This window comes from Amphibalanus amphitrite, unplaced genomic scaffold, assembly GCF_019059575.1.
Source record: "Amphibalanus amphitrite isolate SeventyFive unplaced genomic scaffold, NRLGWU_Aamphi_draft 001194F_arrow, whole genome shotgun sequence".
Lineage (NCBI taxonomy): Eukaryota > Metazoa > Arthropoda > Thecostraca > Balanomorpha > Balanidae > Amphibalanus > Amphibalanus amphitrite.
The window spans coordinates 75,241-93,824 of record NW_024882688.1 but is presented as its reverse complement, the minus strand read 5'-3'; the positions used below and the strand labels follow the sequence as shown (position 1 = coordinate 93,824).

Sequence of the window (18,584 nt, the reverse complement as noted above, 5' to 3'; positions counted from 1 at the left end):
TTTTATTAAAATCTAAGGGGGTCCCCCTTCCCACAAAAAACTTTGAATGCCTCTAGGGGCCAAAGTATAATATGTGGCGAAAAACAGACTTCACCGTTGGAATCAGCGTCCAAAACTGTACACATGGACCAGTTTTTATGAAAATCTAAGGGGGTCCCCCTTCGCCCCAAAAAAAACTTTGAATGCCTCTAGGGCCAAAGCATAATATGTGGCGAAAAACAGACTTCACCATTGGAATCAGCGTCCAAAACTGTACCCATGGACCAGTTTTTATGAAAATCCAAGGGGGTCCCCCTTCGCCCCAAAAAAACTTTGAATGCCTCTAGGGGCCAAAGTATAATATGTGGCGAAAAACAGACTTCACCATTGGAATCAGCGTCCAAAACTGTACACATGGACCAGTTTTTATGAAAATCTAAGGGGGTCCCCCTTCTCCCAAAAAAAAAACTTTGAATGCCTCTAGGGGCCAAAGTATAATATGTGGCGAAAAACAGACTTTACCGTTGGAATCAGCGTCCAAAACTGTACACATGGACCAGTTTTTATGAAAATCTAAGGGGGTCCCCCTTCGCCCAAAAAAACTTTGAATGCCTCTAGGGGCCAAAGTATAATATGTGGCGAAAAACAGACTTCACCATTGGAATCAGCGTCCAAAACTGTACACATGGACCAGTTTTTATGAAAATCTAAGGGGGTCCGAATGTGATTCTGAAAGTGAATCTGAATCTGAGGCTGTCTTGACAGACGTTATGCTACGTCAATGTAATTAAGATACGTATTGCTACCTTGGAATGATTGTAAATGAAGACAAACACATCGATAAATTCAGCACATTAAAAATTACGATTTAGCATGAATTTGGTTACCAACTCATATTTGTATAAAAATTGTTCATTCAGTTAAAAACAGTAAGTCACACCAAGGTGGCATTCTGAAAATCACAATTACATCCCACACATACCATCTGTCACGCTTCCTGGTTGCCACGCCCATTCTGCGAATCGTGTCTCTGCTCCGTGATGAATCACGATTCCCGGACAGCGGGAGAGACACCTAGGCGGCGGACCATAGGCGCGGGAGCCGGGGGGGGGGGGCAGTGGGGGCAGCTTGCCCCCCCAACTCTGGGGCCGTGGGGGCGGTGCCCCCACAGCTTTGAGACGGAATACCACACTTTTTTTGCAAATGTTTTCTTTTTTTGTTGAAAAAGCCGAAGGATGAAAAATAAGTGGCCTAAAACCGGTGAGAAAACTAGATTTGGGGGTACCCTAGGTTGATCTCTATTATGGTGTGCCCCCCCAGTCGGAAAGTAGTTCCCGCGCCCCTGCGGCGGACCGTGAGTCTCGAGTGCCCCTCAAGGAGCGGGGACAGCCGGGCAGCGATGGAGGCAAGAGGAGCCTGACGCAACATATCTGGAAACCCCGTGGACACGTGCATCGGACAGTCACCATGGGGTGGACGAATCGTCCAAGAGGAGCGAAGAGCACCAAGCAACGCCGGGTTCTTCGGCTGTTTCCGGGTACGACAACTGGAGAGGCTGGATTTGTTGGGCGAAGACTGCAGAGAGCGGGATGTTGGCGCAGATGACCTGTGGCTTTGAATAGATGCAGTTTGTTTTTTCTGACTTTCTTCTTGCTTGGTGGCATTTCATTGCAACTCATGCTATTGTCCAGAAATAAGTGATGATGAAACGAATGCAAATTAAATCATATTAGAAAATTAAATGAAATCATGCGTTGAATGAAATTCAAGTGGAGAAATAAGCATAAAAATGAGTTATGAGAAATGTAATAGGAATAGGTATGTTTAAAGCCCTGAAACATTACCACTAACAGGCGTGGTTAAAAGGTGGGGCATTTACTTCGCTTTTCCCTTCCGTGGCGTTAGTGATATTGCGAAACATAGTCGCTCTCCTGATAGTAGAGAGAGAGAAAAAAACTAAATACAGCTTGTAGCTTTTAGAAAAAGTGTTCTTCAAGATGCACAGCAATGCATAAGATAGCTAAATTCGGATTTTTCTTCGTAAATAAGAAAACCGTTTTAGGCAGTATGACGCCTGCAGCAAGAAAGTATGCCGTACATGATAGCACAAAAGACAGCGCATGACGCAAGACAAAACAGGGCACAGAACAGGTCATGCATCACATTTCCGGATACAGCAATGCTAGCGACAAAGCCGCAGCAATATGTAGATCAGATTTACATTTGAATGGTCCAGGTAATGCAGATAACCATCTGTAGTCTGTACTAACATCTGCCATCTGGTAGAAAATAATCAAGGCTAAGGGGATCATCATGCGCTAGTGCGCTAGTGGAAAGAACCTATCCGACCCAGCAGAGCGAAGCTCTCATCACACTGCATCACTCAGCCAATGCGCGGTAGGTGGCAGCACCAGGGCTCCAACGGATGGCAGCACGGGTCGAACTGTTCACGAACGGGGAGTCGGGGGGGAGAGAGAGAGAGAGAGAGAGAGAGAGAGAGAGAGAGAGAGAGAGAGAGAGAGAGAGAGAGAGAGAGAGAGAGAGAGAGAGAGAGAGAGAGAGAGAGGAGAGAGAGAGAGAGGGGAGAGAGAGAGAGAGAGAGAGAGAGAGAGAGAGAGAGAGAGAGAGAGAGAGAGAGAGAGAGAGAGAGAGAGAGAGAGAGAGAGAGAGAGAGAGAGAGAGAGAGACTGGAGGGTGGGGGGAGCCGCTAGCCCGTTGACACCACCGCTGCAAGGTTTCGGAGTTCGGACCTTGAGGATGCTGTTCCGACTCAATGACTCAGACAAAGACAAAGACTCCGGGCGCTGTCGGCTGCGACTCCGATTCTGACTCCGATCCCGACTCCGACAGAGTCCGATCCAGACTCTCTATCTGGATAGGCATATGTAGATTTGTTCCGACTTACGTCGATACAGGGCGGAGGGTGAATGATGATTCACACATCTTTCCCTTGACCCTTCCATTGATAAATTTAAGCAGCACGTCCTGTTTCGACTGCCAATTTCAGCATGTGATATCTGGGGCACATCCGAGGCCGTGCGCGGCGTTGAGCCCCCAGTGGGGCGTGATGCCCTAAAATCGTGTAGGGTGACGCCGTCATCCTTCTGGTCGACTCGTCTTGCCTGTTTCTGCTGCATGACAGCAACAGGAAAAGAGGAAGACGTCAAAGATCATTTATCTGGGTAGACTACTGCTAATAGTCGAGCTCAAGGCTCAAACTATGTAAATGGTGTCATGCGCCTTAGATGCCAGGGAAAGATTTAGATGCCAACTGAACAGTGCCGCGGGAAGGATTGAAGTAAGCTAAGTGGTCCATCGAATCGATTTTTTTATTTGAATTGATACTTATTAATCATTAGTCACCACCAACCGGGCGGAGAAGATTTATTTCACATCGACAAATGCGATGTGATGATTAGGTAATAATCATTTTTGATTCACCAAAATTAGCAATACCCAACGAATTGCTGCCACTAAGCCAAGTAAGTCACCGATTAATTGATTCAGAAACATTTCTTAAAGATAAAACAAACATTATTGCTAATCTAGGAAGTATCATTAGAATATATGACCTTCTCCTCGGAAAATGACCAAATGAATGAAAATGATTATTTATTGATGAATTGATGATATTTCGGTCACAGACCTTCGTCTAAATCGAATTCGTGAAATCGTACAAGGCAAAATTGCCTTGTACGATTTGATACGATTTGATACGATTTCTTTTGCCTTGTACGATTTCACGAATTCGATTTAGACGAAGGTCTGTGACCGAAATATCATCAATCCATCAATAAATAATCATTTTCATTCATTTGGTCATTTTCCGAGGAGAAGGTCATATATTCTAATGATACTTCCTACATTTATCATGCTCCTCGCAACAGCTCTCAACGATATACGAATTATTGCTAATCAATGAATGTAATCACCATTGTTTCTGCGCATTATCCTCAAATGTGCACCGTTAATTGTGAGATGGCGTAAAATCTTTTAAAAAATGAAGCATCGAAATCGAATGCAATCTTAATATCAAACAAGCCTCTTCGAGGCCTGAACGGTTTCATCAGTTTTGTGATTTTAACTTTTTCGTATACTTTAAATGGCTCAGCGCGTTTTTGAGCGTGATTATTATCAGAAATAGCGTTAATAATGACCTGATAAAAAAGCCAAAAAATAATAATATCAGAAAAATATCGGTGGACTTTTTAAATTAATTTCTCTGACATCATAATTCATAAGTAAATGACCAATTTTAACTTAACTATTGTTCGCAAATTGTACCTCAGCACTATTTTTTACAATTTTGTACGTTTCACACTGTTTGCAGTGTGTTCTATCTCAATAAAAATTGATGTAAGCTGTGTCGATCCAGTCACCACTGAAACCAGCTAAAAAAATGGATGAACATTTTTTAAAACATTTTTTCTAACATTTTTTTAACATTTTAACAAGCTCGTCTACGTATAGACGTGTGGCATGCAAAATCTAATAAACGAGCTAGTGATAAATGTGCCTCCGCAATGCTGACCATGCAGACAACTTGTAAATCGATAGCACATAGGACATTATAATCGATGTTATCTCAAACAACACAGCCGGCTTGCTTGCCTCGGTAAGTGGGCTCATTCTGGGGGCTTCTCACGTTACGCATCGTTGAACCCCGGTGCATGATGCTCTCCTGCAGCGCTGGTCTCTAAATTTAGATGCTGCGAGCGGGTAGGACCTATTTTCGACCGGCGCCAGACGGTACTTGGAATTCCCGAGACCCATCAGTCAGGGTAATGACGGCCGATATAGGAGCTGCATTTTCCGACAGTTGGATGCAGGAAGCCGTCATCTTTGGCGCTAAATTCCGTCATAGTGCAGTCAATCCGGTCAATAAGAGCCTCACCAGTTGAATCTACAGCTCTATTGACTTCTTTCTGATCATAAACTTAATGGACCACGAACAATGACTCGACCACAGACCAAGCTGAGTGCTCATCATTTTTAAAATCCTCGCCCAAAGATTTTCCAGCTCGAGAAACTTTAACCTCTTCAAGGTCGACGGTGATTCTCTCACAGCCGGCTGCTACGAACAATGTCGTAGATGTTCCATTTCGAGAATCCTCATCCACCTTCATGGCTGATGGCGATGTTCCCGAAACCAACTGCGACGAACAATGCGCGTCGTCGTCTCAGCTGACGACGGTTGCGACGCAGCAGCGACGAGGGCCGGCTGAGGCAGAACGATGGCCGAGAGGAGTCCGGAAATATCTTGGCCGTCGTCCGACGCATGCCTGGGGGCGAGTGCAGCGGCCGGCAGAACGGTCCGACGTGGTCTGACGGTCTCGAGCAACTGCTCTGGGGAGTGACAGCGCGCAGTGCAGGCCGCAGGCAGTGAGCACGGGAGGATACCAGACCAGACGACAGAAGGGATTACGCCGGAATTTGTGACCTGAAGGAGACAGACGAAAACCAGAATGACGAAAGGTGAGTCGATGTAAAATGCCGTGTTAATGCGGCGTGTTTGTGTGCTTAGTGAAATTCAACCATTGTGGTTAGTCACCGTTGAATGCAGCTTGCGCTCACATTGTTACGATGTGTTACGCTCGTGCATTTGTGCGTGCATATAAGCACTCGTGCATATATTTTGGTGAACAATAATTCATATTAAACCTGTCCAATGCATTGCATCGTTTTGTCTATGACATAACGCACACTCAAGTCTGAAATAGATACCTACATAGTTAGATATAAGGTAACATCATCACGAGGGTTAATCTTGCGTCGGAGCTATTTCAAGGAGCGAAGTAGCCCACATTTCAAGTGTGCTCTATCAGTGCTTCATCTTGAATTATGTATGCCATTTATTGTAAGACTTCGTCAGTGTGTTTAATGGCCACCGGGCACGTCCTCGCCGTGCACAGTTTGGCACATAGCTAGAGAGGCTCAACAGCAGGGAACCCATTTCACCGACACCTTGAGACATATTCCGCCATTCCGCGCGTCTAGAGCAGAGAACCACGCCAAATGGCAGTGCTAAATCAGTTATGTGAATTGCGACATAGCGGCCATTCTGTGGCACTCAAGAGCACGCGGCCATGCCATGCAAATTTTGTTTCGCTATTTCTGTCGTTGAAGGTTGCAACGAAGCATCTGAGCGCACAAGTGTCCCGACGAAAGTTTTACGACTTACGACAAAACAACAATGCTAAGAGTTTCGGATTTCCCGTAAGGCGTCTTCTTGTCGTGCGGCACAGTCTACCTATCAGGCATGTAATGCGGTGCAGCATTACAGCCAGGTTCCCACTTGCCATAAGTCTGAGAACTGTTCTCTATAAACACTATCTGCCAATAACTCACAGAGTCTTTTTAACACCAAATGGGACCGTCCGCATCTCCACAGCACATTTTACGACAAACCTCCTTGCCAGTGTGGTAACCCGGCGCGGCTCACCCCGCTCTGTCCAGCGGTGAGGGCCAGGTAATTGCTCATGGGTTATGGATACCACCGTCCCGGGTGCGTGCCACGTGCGTGCCACGTGCTTGCTCAATATTTACAGCTCCTGTTCGGAAAATGCTGTGAACCACAGCCGGTAAGGGCCCAGTCGATAGCCGGAACACGACTTTTTAAGAGACCGACAGCCCGGTTTCTGTCTAACGGTTAACGGTATCCCGCCATACAGTATCGATTGTCTTCAGTGAAGGATCTCGCTTAGACGCGTTTTTTATCTGATGTGTGTTGGAATTGGCTGACGTCTGGTAAAAGGTTTTAAGTTTTCTTGTGTTGTGTAGATCATGGTAGGGATGTGTTGTCATTTGACATCGTATACATCAAACAATGACTACTTCTGATCCTAAATACAGTCAATTTTTGGCACTTTACAGTCGATCTCAAACGGCCAAACCTACAACAGCAATGTTGACCAAGTCAGTCATTATTTACACCGCTGGTAATAGCGGGCTGGCGTTGTGTTGCTTCTGAAGCCATTGCCTGCACGGCTCACGCAGGGCCGGTCCAGCGATGCATCCTTCAATGGCCTAAACACCGCCCTAGGCAGCGCGGCACAGCTCCGACCTCCCACGGTAACTGATTGCCCGTCTGCCAAACAGTCGCGTCAGATGTTTATACAATTTCTACACGATCGAGGCAGTCCGGGGTTTTGGAACGAGCAACGGCTGAGTAACTCCTGTGCTTGCCTGCTCCGACAATGGGATAAATTTGGAATAGGGAAGGAGACAAAAGTGCTTAAAAGTTAATTACGGTTACTGACGGGCAAAACAATCCGAATTTCAAGACTATCAAATGAGCAAAAACAGAGTCTCATTTTTACACACAAACTGCCATCCGTACCTAAAGATTGGTAGTGACTCTTTCCGTGTTCATAAGTGTCTGGAGAAATAAAAAACCACCACCAAAGCTTTTTTAAGGAAAATTTTTATTCGCGATTCGTATCCGTCCATATTTGTGAAACTACCTAAAAACGATGCATTTTGTCATGCTCCCTCCACCAGTGAACACTGCATGAGGCTCGGCATAAGCTTAGTGATAAACACCTGTCAAAGAAGGACTGATGGAATGCTGTTTATCGTGTGGTTATGGCATTGGCATGCTAAAAGTAAACGTTCGAAATTCCTGAAGCATCTTATTTCAGGTCTTTGTCACCATAGGATGGAGCATTGCATGAAGGAGGGTGTGCATAACCTACCACATCACCTTAAATGACCCTGATACAAATGACCCTGATAGAGTATCGTGATGTCACACTTGGATCAGAGGACATCCACCTGTTTACACTCGCCGGTGATCGGGTGTTGATCCATTAATTCTCTGTAGACCGAGGACACCACCGATTAACTACCTGTTCCGCTAACATGAAGCGACATGGCTCGAGAAGCATTCAACCTATGAGGTAATAGCGAGGTAGCCATCATACTTATATTGTAAAACATTAACATCAATGCTAGTCTGTTTTTTCTTTTTTGCTAGACGTCTCAAGGACAAGAGCGCCCTCACGTAAAACAGTGCCTGGGTCCTCCGTTCCCTGTTTTCCATCCTCAGGACAGACAAATACTTCTCCTCCAAGCCTCTTTCCCCTGCTCCGGACTGGACGGGCAACTTTATCCCATGCGGGATTGCCCGTTAGAGCACGCCCGTAGCCGGGTGAGGTGAGTGGTTGTGGGGCTGGTCGGCCTGTCCTCTGGACGGGCTCAGGCCCCGGCGACTCACCAGGGTGCTCGCCCAGACTAATGTCTCCCCTAAATCCTATCATCTTTCCGGCCCTGAAATGGTCTCGTCAGACCGAAAGGGCATAACCCAACAAAACAAAAAACAAGTGCCTGGGTCGTCTCTGTTACCAAAGTGCCGTCGTTCGGTCCAACCTGCCTCCCTCCCCCCCCCCCCCCGGCTCATGAGGTGTGTTATTTTTGGCCGCCTCTCGGCCGCCGCGCCGGTCTGGACAGGGGAGAGGGGGCTGTTTTGGTAGCGGCGGCTGGCCTTCCGTTACAGCCCAGCCCCCTTCCTTCCCCGCAGCTTCAGAGCCGCCCACAGACCACTAAGTGGAGCTGGGTGCCGAAGGGCGCACCCTTGTGAGTCAGATGCCGTTAGAGGAACAGCTTATATAATGGGAGCTGATGATTCCGTGAAGGAGGTATAAAAATAGCCGCATACGGAGATGAAGGTTGATCTATTTCTGAGAAACTGAGGTCCGCTATTTGTATAGGGTGCGGCAAAAGTTTTGATACCTTACCATTCATTCCCTCCCTCCCGTAAAATTGAAACAACAGTTTCATTTCAGCGGTCAATGTATTCTCCACGAAGCTGGACACAGAGTGAGAGACGTGCGGGCATGCTGGCCACCAGGTTCTTCAGAGTCTGTGGGCTGATGTTCGCCCACGTCCTCTTGAGCGCCTTCTCGAGCTGTCCAAGGTTGCTGGGAGGTTTTTTCTTGTCCAGCTCCTGTTGCATTATCCCCCAGAGCTCTTCAATTGGATTCAGGTCAGGGCTGTTCCCTGGCCACGTGTCCTTAGCCCAGAAGTTGGGGAGGTGCTCCCGGCACCACTTCTGCGCTCTGGCAGACCGATGAGCTGGAGCGTCATCCTGCATGAAAATGCTGTCCGACCTGCGCTCGACCATGCGGCGCGTGAGGACGGAGCCCGTCGTGGCCGTCCTGTTGATGGCAGGGAGGCAGACTTCCTCGAGGATGTGCTCCACGTAGTACTCGGCATTGACCGACGTCTTCTGCGGGATCACGTGCAGCTGGCTCAGTCCCTCGTAGGACATCATGCCCCACACCATCAGTTTCGGCGGGAATTTGACGCTGAACGCCTTCGGGACTTCAGCCGGGTTCTCAGCCCACACTCGCTCGTTCTGGCGGTTTGGGTGGTGGAAGAGTTGAAAGGGAGACTCGTCGCTGAAGAGTACCCGTTTCCACTCTTCCACAGTCCAGTTCTTGCGTTCCTTGCAAAACTGAAGCCTCTGTGATCGCTGTTTTTCCGTTAATTTTGGCCTTACGCGGATCTTGTAGGCCTTCAGTCCAAGGGTGTTCCTCCAGTACCGGCGGACAGTCCTCTCGGACACCGGATATTTCTTCCGAGTGAGCTGTTTGGACAGCTTCCTCGCCGAGTGGCCAGATTTTCCAGCCGCTTTCTTCATCACGATCTTGGCGACGGTCGAGATGCTGGAAGGGCGCCCTGACCGCGGTCTATCTGCGACGCTCCCTGCCTCCTTAAACTTCTTCCACCAGCGTTTGATGGTGAGGACTGGGACCCCAAAGTGTGAGGCAACGTCCCTCTGCGTCTTGCCGGCTTGGAGCATGCCAATGGCGCGGCTGCGAGCCTCCAAACTGTATTGTTCGACCTTCATGGTTCGGCCGTGGCTACTGCAGCGGCCACCGGGTGGATAATGACCTCGGCCGGCGACCCTCTGGGTCGAGGTCAGCTGTTCAGCTAATCCCCGCCTCGGGGAAGGATGCGGGTACGCAAGGGCGCGCTCAGAAATGTCATATTCGGGGGCATGTTGGAAATGCATTGAGTTATTACAAAAAGACGGAAGGTATCAATACTTTTGCCGCACCCTGTATTATACATATGTATCCCCAGAACGACTTAAGCCTCGTCTTCGTCCAGATATTAGTTCATTATCCATAAGCAAACTTGTGCCTGGTTGATTATCATGAAACTGGAAACAGGGCCGCTTTCAGTTGACATCAACCAATGAAGAATGAACTATGTATGATTGAACACTGAACTGAAGACTTAAGTGTTCACGTTTTGAAACTCAAAAGATTTTCCCGGCCTTAGTGCTGCGGAGATAGTAGGTACAGGATATTCAAAAATATTCCTTTGGATTAGGCCCTGCTCCACAACTTTAATTTGATACTTCTCATCAAGGCCATCTATAGAAGGTACAGTCACTCTCCCGCCGACCAATCAGAGACAGATCCTGAGTGACGTCACCCCTGATGCTCGATAGGGGTACTCCATTCCTTTATAACGTAAAAATGACTAACTTCATTTGAAGATTGTTGGTGACACTCTACATATATCGCTCAACCATTGATGTCATTGGAAAGTCCAACTAATTTTCTAGCGATAAAAAAGAGCAGCAATATGCTAAGAAATGGCCGGTTTTGAAGATATAGACGATTTAAAAACCCTCTGCAGTTGAAGGAAAGCAACGTAAAAACGCATCGAGCTTATATTTTTACTATGAATAAATCATTTTTCAGTAAGTTTTTAGATATGTTATCGATTTATTCAACAACTTTATTACAATATTTTTATTACTTGGAACTTTATTTCAAAATAATATTTTCAAAAATGGGAACTGTTGGCAAGTAGCTTTGAAGCGATTGTGGCGCGCCGCGCCATTATTGTCCTGAGGCCCCCATATGATGTCATCAAAAGTGGAGTGACATGGGCCTGCTTCTCATGTAAGTGCTGACATTCAGTCAAAGTGGCAATAATCCACATCATCTTCGACAGCTTCAAGCGCTGCAAGACAATTTAGGTAATGACGCCGTTGCCGGTTGCCGCCATTTCCTAAGTGTCGTCAATGACTTCGAGTCCCGGAGCAAATGCTTGCTGAAAGCAGTATTTCGCGGGTTAAAGGTACCGACAGGTGTGTATAAATTACAAGCAAGCTACGTGTCTCATGGTTATTGATCGTCTCTTCCCCCGCATCAAAGCCTTTTCTGAGCATTTACTAAGGATCTGGAATTTAAGAATGTTTTCTTTTCATGTAGATGCTTTTGAATAAATAAATAGAGATACATTAAATATAACTAGTCCATCCATTACCATACACCATACATTTGCAAGCCTGAATAACCGTAAATAGTCGCAACGGTCACGAAAAGGTCACGAAGCCAGTTATGGACATTGCGGCGAAAAGAAAACAGCAATGAAGCTGTGGATAGAATCAGTCGACATCAACAATAGGCCCCACATTGGCACTGTTCCATTGCCCCATATGTCCATTGAGTCAGATCATGCCTCCAGGGCAGAAATGAAGACATCTAACCACACCCTTTGAACAATGTCTCACACAAGCCTCACACCTTTCAGCGAGGGCGCGTGCAGCGTAGCAAGGTGTTGGCGGAAAGGACACGGAAGAGCTCCACTTTGACAGCGCCGACAGCCGTGTCTCGGCGAATCAAATCCGCGGCGAGTTGACAGATCAAAGCACGCCGACAGCGGCTGGCGTGTCGTCAAATTAGTGGAGTCTATGCTCCGGTTTCCTAACGATCTTCAGACTTTGACGAGGTGCGACAGAACTGCTGCGATAATTATTTCACACGAAGAACACGAGGCAAGTCAACAGACAACACGCATCGCACGGCGATGCGACGTAAAGTATATTGAATAAACTCTCACTTTAAAAGGCCCTACCGACCCCTAAATCGACGCTATTGACAGCATATCCATACGAGTATATCTCATTCTTGTCGAGTCATGACCGATTTTCGACGACCGACAGCGACTCTGTCCGGAGTCGGAGTCCGTCGGCGGCAGTTCGGACTGCCTGTCGGGGGTGTGACCAGAGGTGGTGGCCGTCAGGTGGCGCCACTGTACTCGGCCGACGGCGGAGATCGGCAGTCGAACGTCGCCCTCGCGTCGAGAAGGTCGCCTGACAGCTTCAATAGGCGTGCAACAGTTGTGAGCTGAGAGCGTTCAGTGGGGAACGGTGTTGTGACTGCGAGTTGGGTCAGTTCGTGAACGGGACGAGACATCGCACTCTCAAGGACGCGACCTCGAGTGGGCCGCATTGTTACTGGGGACGGCAAATCCGGTGACGACCGGTACGGGCCAGTACGGTGTCGTACTGAGATCTGACATCTGGTGACACGGTGACCGTCCGGTGACCGTCTCGTCCGGTGACTGTCCCACCTGGTGACGTCTGGTGATCGTCCCCGGTGACCGTTCATCCGGTGACCGCCACCCCTCGGTGACCAGGATCGGGTCACCATGGACACAGTGCCGTCACTGACGTTCACACCGGCAGGGGATGAGGAGCGGACACCCTCACCGACCGGCCACCAGAGGCGGTCGTCGCACGAGCGACGCGGCTCGCAGAACCTGCTTCAGTCGGCCGGCATCGGCATCGAGAAGCGACGCCGCTCCAGCACCAGCACCTACAGGATCGAGAACAACCAGGTGGGTGCCGCTAAAACTAGCACTTCGTCTTTCCTAATTCCTGAAGAATTGAAATTTCATGAATTGAAAATTCCGTACATTTGCCGTCCTGGAACACGCAGAATTGACATAATAATCACATATGTTACCGACATCTAGCGAGGGTTAGGCGTCAAAACATAATGTCGAGACGTTCCAGGCATTCCTACCTGTCCGATGAGAAACGCATGCCACTTACCGGGCGCAGTACAAGACCATGAACACATACCCAATGAACACTGCATATCTACGCCTCACCTCATGCATTCAAGCAGATTTGAAGAAAAAAAAATCACTGGCCATCAATCGCGAATGTCAACATCTAAGGACCCTTATCAGCTGCCAGCTAGCACGAAACATGCTACACGAAAGCAGTTCTTCCAGCGTTCTACTCATGTTCCTTGTAAGCTTCATTTCCTTAAAACCCTTTAATTTGAAGACAATCGCGGTAATCGACCACTTTCGTCACAAAATCCTCGCATTACAATAAACAGTCGTGTTGCCGAGTCATTACTCTGTCACGAGCATGTGGCGCTAACAGATTTATCTTTCCACGTTAGACTAATGGATAAGTGCACGCACACACAAAATAGATGACGAGGCAGAACAAACGTCTGCCTGTCTTGTCAGTTGTCTGTACGGAAATAGTAGATTTGATACAATAAGATAACAACCAGATTTACTCATAGCCAAGAATAATATTTCTATACCAATACTTATTGCAGCATTCGGAAGCAATTTTTTGTAACAAAATATTGATATAAAATCAAGTATTCTTCTAAAAGGAGATCTAAAACAAAGCAAGCAAAGAAATACATATCTATCTGCCAAAAAAAAAGTTTTCTTAATAGGTACAATTGTGCCCTTCACTCGAGCAAAGTATAATTTAAAATTCATTCTTAAGCATCATAACAGATATGCGTATTTTCTTGCCTGCACGGCCCGTACAATTCTGTCACCTTTGCCGGGAACGACATCCAAGAGAAAGCAAGGAAGCCAGTGAGTGGGCGTTTCGCAGCCCTGAACGGTAGACTGTACCGCATGACACCGCTGCACTGCGGCACAGTCTGGCCCAATGCCAAAAGGATTGTGCAGGTGTAAAATCACAAGCGCAGGAGGCCCGGAAATAAAAATCTTAGTCCATACATATAATCTTTAAATGCAGCTGTCGTCTGGCAATACCAAATATCATATATAAGTACATATGTTCATGCAGTTACAGTTGAACTGACAGTGTATAGTTTGAAATTAACTTGAAATACAGGCAGAAGCAATACGGAAACGAAATGATTGGTGAAACTGGACCCCTGCGACCTTTCACACCCCGTGGCAGGGCCCCTGTTTTTAATTGTAGGTGTAAAGGTAATACAGTACTTCATCACGGTTTGCTTCGAGTGTGCCTATTTTCCGACAATATTCACTAAATATTACTATTTCGTTATCGTTTTCGATGCATCGATGCATTGATTGTTTCATTATTTTCTTTCAATAGTAACAATATGTGAAGGTTCGTCGAGTTCCGTGTACCTATAAAGCTCCTGAACCAGCTGTCATATTCTGGTCCGATGTGAGCTCATCTGGCTGAACTTTGATCACATCAGGGCAAGTTCTGAGACTCGGTGTCAAGCTGATTTCAACAATCAGCATCACGGGCGAGATTCTAGCAAATCACATGCCCTAAACGGAACATTCAATTACCGCTCTAAGCTACTCAAAGTGACAAACCGATTGCCTGTGCCTCATATATTCAACAAGGTTCTCTACGAAACAATTTAAAGCTCCTGCAAAATCAATACCCGCTGTTTGCCCAGGTGGTATGTTTCCAAGACCCCACACCAAACCACACATAGAGCCGTGCCAAGAGCTGCGCCCCTGCTGCTTTCTCTCCATCCTTGGCATTGTTTCCCGTGTAATGTATCCTACCAGTGCCAGCGACAGGCTATAATCGGTCCCTAACCGTCTCGTTGATAAATCGAGCCCCGGCTGTCGTCCGTCGAGTGTCACCCAGTCGGAGCTCTACCCTGTCAAGTGGGAGCCGACCGTCCATTTGCCACTCGCGCTGCTCGTTCCAGGACCAATTATCGGACCATCTTGTGGCGGCTTGACACGCTTCGCTGACGGAGAGGGGAGGCGCGCGACCCGGCAACAGCGACGTGCCCCGCAGCGCTCGCTGCCGCCGGCTCGATGAAATTACTTTTTTGTTGTTTGGCAGCCATGCTGAGAGGCATTCGGTGCGTCTTATTGGTTCTTTCATTACAATGTTTTCAACAATGGCCAAATTTCATTCATTACATCGAACTCTTACAATGCGTTAGATACACAGCAAAACATATTCCTTTTTATGTGAGCAAGAGAAGGTTTTGTCTTGCCAAGTGTAAGACACACACGATATAGAACTCATTACAAAACGGACGCTTTTGTGAAGCCCGAACAAACACAGGTAATCAACTCCAAGGCTCCAAGCGCTTTAGATGCTTTTTTGTTCGAGAAGTGCCGTTAAACAGTGAAGGCCTCCGGAGCAGTCCAGAATTCAGACCCACACACCATTTTGAAGTTGAGCTATCATTTCTCATCTATCCCACATCATTCCTCCGTTGTTAAGAGTCTGGATTTGCAATATATTGCACTACAAAAGCTGGTTGGCAATTTTATATCAAATCAGTTTTATCACGAGAACTCCTGAGAAGAATAAGCGGTTCCAATCCACCACGACTTTGATCTTACAGCACACACACGCACACCTCTATTCAGGCCCTAATCTACTCACATCTATTGACCGTTCTCCTCCCATTCTCACTGAATCAGACTGTTCCGCTAAAAAATATGTTATCAAGTCAAAATCAAATAAAAAAAGTATGCTATGCACACTGTGTCGTCAACGTGGACATGATACTTCTGGTCAGCTGTCTACCCATGACTAAGCTGATAACACGTGTGTGGGGTACGGAAGTTGGGTTGGCCGCCCCTTGCCCCGTGTCTCATGCCCTTTGCTAATGAGATCATACCTGGCACACTCGTCGGTCATGGTCATATGTGGCTGCTTATAGGCAGAGCGAGAGAGAGAGAGAGAGAGGGATGGAGGGAAAGGGGTAGGGAGGGAGGGAGAGGGAGATGGAGAGGGAGAGGGAGAGGGAGAGGGAAAGGGAGAGGGAGATGAGAGAGAGAGGGAGAGGGAGAGGGAGAGAGAGAGAGAGAGAGAGAGAGAGAGAGAGAGAGAGAGAGAGAGAGAGAGAGAGAGAGAGATAGAGAGAGAGAGAGAGAGAGAGAGAGAGAGGGAGAGATAGAGAATGAGTGAGTAGGCCAGAAGGTCTCATGAGATAAAAACGAATAAAACCAAAGGGCTGGAAGAATAAAGGAACAGAGTCAGAGTATCGCTTATTGCTCATCATGGTAGTCGTGAAAAATGCAGTAGAACGCTGATGCCTTACGGTCACAGTACTTACCTTTTGGTGTATTTCGTCGCCCCGTGTACCTATGCCTATGTCGATTCTGTTACAACAGCAACACATGACGAGACCAAGCCCGGCGGCCTGCCAACCGGCCTGTCAGACAGCGTAGTGAATAGTGATAGTTAACTGGTCGGGAAAATAACCCGTCATCGGCGCGCTTAAAGATATTGATGAGCATTCATCAGCAGTAGGCACCCATATACGCGTAGCCAGGAAGTGGATGTGCTTACATACGCGTGGCTACAACTGGGAAAAAATTACAATGGCATCAATGATTGAAGAGTGCTCGCTTATTTCAGCAGCTAAATACAATTACCGTTATTCTTCATTGAATATTGCCAACAGTTTTTGCATTCCATGTAGCGACCCACGGCGCCTTGTTGTGAGCTCGGCACATGAATATACCATGCAGAACGCCCACACAGTCCCAATGTCTAGACGCCTTCCGCCGGCCAAGCCATGGGTCCCCGTGCGCCCGTCAGTGACCTATGCATAATCCAATTGCTGGTGATGTGGCTTCCCCTGACCAACACTGGTCAGTGGGCCGTCACGAGTCGGTCACAGCGGTCCTTTCAACCCTTCTGATGAGTTATTGGTAACGGTTTATGGTGTCGTGATCAGTGATGCTATCTTGGTAGAAAATGCCACTGCGCGTAATACTGTACATACACGACCTCAGGCTCGGAGCCTTATAAAATTGGCTCAACTATTGATCAGTGATATGAAGTATGAACATACAAGTACAACAACGCTTTTTGATAAGATAAGTCATAATAGATATTGTTCAAGGCCACAATGCGATTGCGACAGGATAACAATATTTTTCTTATAGTACGCTATAAAAAAATGACAAAAAAATATCACACAAAATCATCAAATCGCAGTCGCTCCGTTACGCATCACACTCAGCCGTTCTCCCATCTGTCTAACGCCTCGTTTTCACCGCAGGTGCTGTACGAAAATGACGACGGGCAGACGGAACGGATGGAGATCGTCAAAATTCACGAGAAGCACGGCTGCTTCCGCAAGTCGATCCCCTACATGCCGATGCCGGTGGCGCTGCTGCTCTGTGTGCTGAACGTCGTCACGCCGAGCATAGGTCAGTGACGGTCTGGTGGTGGTATGGGTCCATGGGTGGTCATGGCCAGGCTCCCCTTGTGGTGAGTTCAATGGCGTCGGCCGTCGAACTAAGAATGATTCGGAGTGATAAAGGTCATCTTTATGAACAGTTCAGTCTTCGTCCCTGAGGCACATCAAAACCACTATGAAAGAGGTCACTGCCTATCAATGACCTGTGCCGCCACAGGATTGGCAAGTGTCCTCTGTGACCTTAACCCAGACAGTTCAGCACCCCCCCCCCCCCCCCCCAGAGGCGCCTGCCACCCAAAGGGAGGTCATTGCCCTCTCTTTGGCTTCTTTCGCTGCTGCACACTATATTGATTAAAAAAGCATATAGTAGTAGTAGTGTAGTATGTAAAATAGTGTATTGTGTAATAACCTTATATTTGTATTTGTGCTATTACCTGCACCTTTGGCGCACTTTTGCGTGGTAGCAAGTGGCACTGCACAGTGCACAGCCAATATCAAACAAATGATCTTTAAGTACTACCTGTATAGCCGCTACATGAAGCCCGCATCAGCATGGCAACGTGACCGGAGTCGTAGGGAATTTCGACAAATAATGGTCCTCGGATTCACTTCAACGCTAATGGACCTCCCTAATGCAACGGTCGACCAAATTTAGTTGGTTCATCAACCTAGATTAAATCGCGATATGATTTTTAGCTCTTCGAAAATGAGTAGGATGACAGAACCACCAAACGATTAAGACAATGAGTCTTCAATATACCACCAGCCTTTAGAGCCGTCTAGATTACATTAATGTCATTTGGTTGCAGTAGATAATTTGACGAAGCCTTTGATTGGCTTGGATTTAGATATTCAATTAGCTTAAGTATTTTCCAAATATGGGACTAACTAAAATGACTTCTGAGTAAAACACATACAATAATGAAAAAAGGGAGGGAGGAAAATGTTCAACTTGCTGTTCCATTGGCGTACTTCATTGGTTTGCATTATATTTGTTTACTTTGTTCACAGGTAGCGACTATTTTTTTTTTCTCAGCCATCCAAACTTTTTGTCTGTAAGCGAGCTATGACAGACATTTTTGTCCGCGCCAGACGACGTTTGTGTATCAGACAGCCACCGGACAGACGTTTGTCCGTCATTTGACAGTCATTTGAATAGACAGCGGCCGATTGGGTTAGGCAGCCGTGCGGTATGTAGTTGCCGCCTGCCAGCAGGCCGGCTAGGGACTCGATGGCTCACGCAGCCATGCACCGAGGCCACGGCCCGGGCCAACTGACAACGAACACAAGTGGTCAGATTGGCCGCCCCTTTTTGCTGGCTCAACTGGCCCCCGACGCGCACACACGTGTGATATTTCTTTTCAGTGGCACCGGTACCAGGCTACATAATGAGCCTCTACTTTTGGG

At 47.3% G+C, this 18,584-nt stretch overlaps 1 protein-coding gene across 2 annotated transcripts in view; it reads left to right on the top strand.

Moving 5' to 3' along the window:
* The first annotated feature begins 5,151 nt into the window (after window positions 1-5,151).
* LOC122371007 (protein stum homolog) overlaps window positions 5,152-18,584 on the top strand; it is a 34,082-nt gene continuing 20,649 nt past the window's right edge. The window contains exons 1-3 of one of the 2 annotated variants that reach the window (XM_043347040.1): window positions 5,152-5,454; window positions 12,470-12,621; window positions 17,037-17,187. In XM_043347040.1, coding sequence (XP_043202975.1) covers window positions 5,445-5,454; window positions 12,470-12,621; window positions 17,037-17,187 — 313 coding nt within the window. In that variant the 5' untranslated portion in view covers window positions 5,152-5,444. Of the gene's footprint in view, window positions 5,455-11,978; window positions 12,622-17,036; window positions 17,188-18,584 lie in introns of those variants that run through there. The other variant, XM_043347039.1, reaches the window with a different exon arrangement.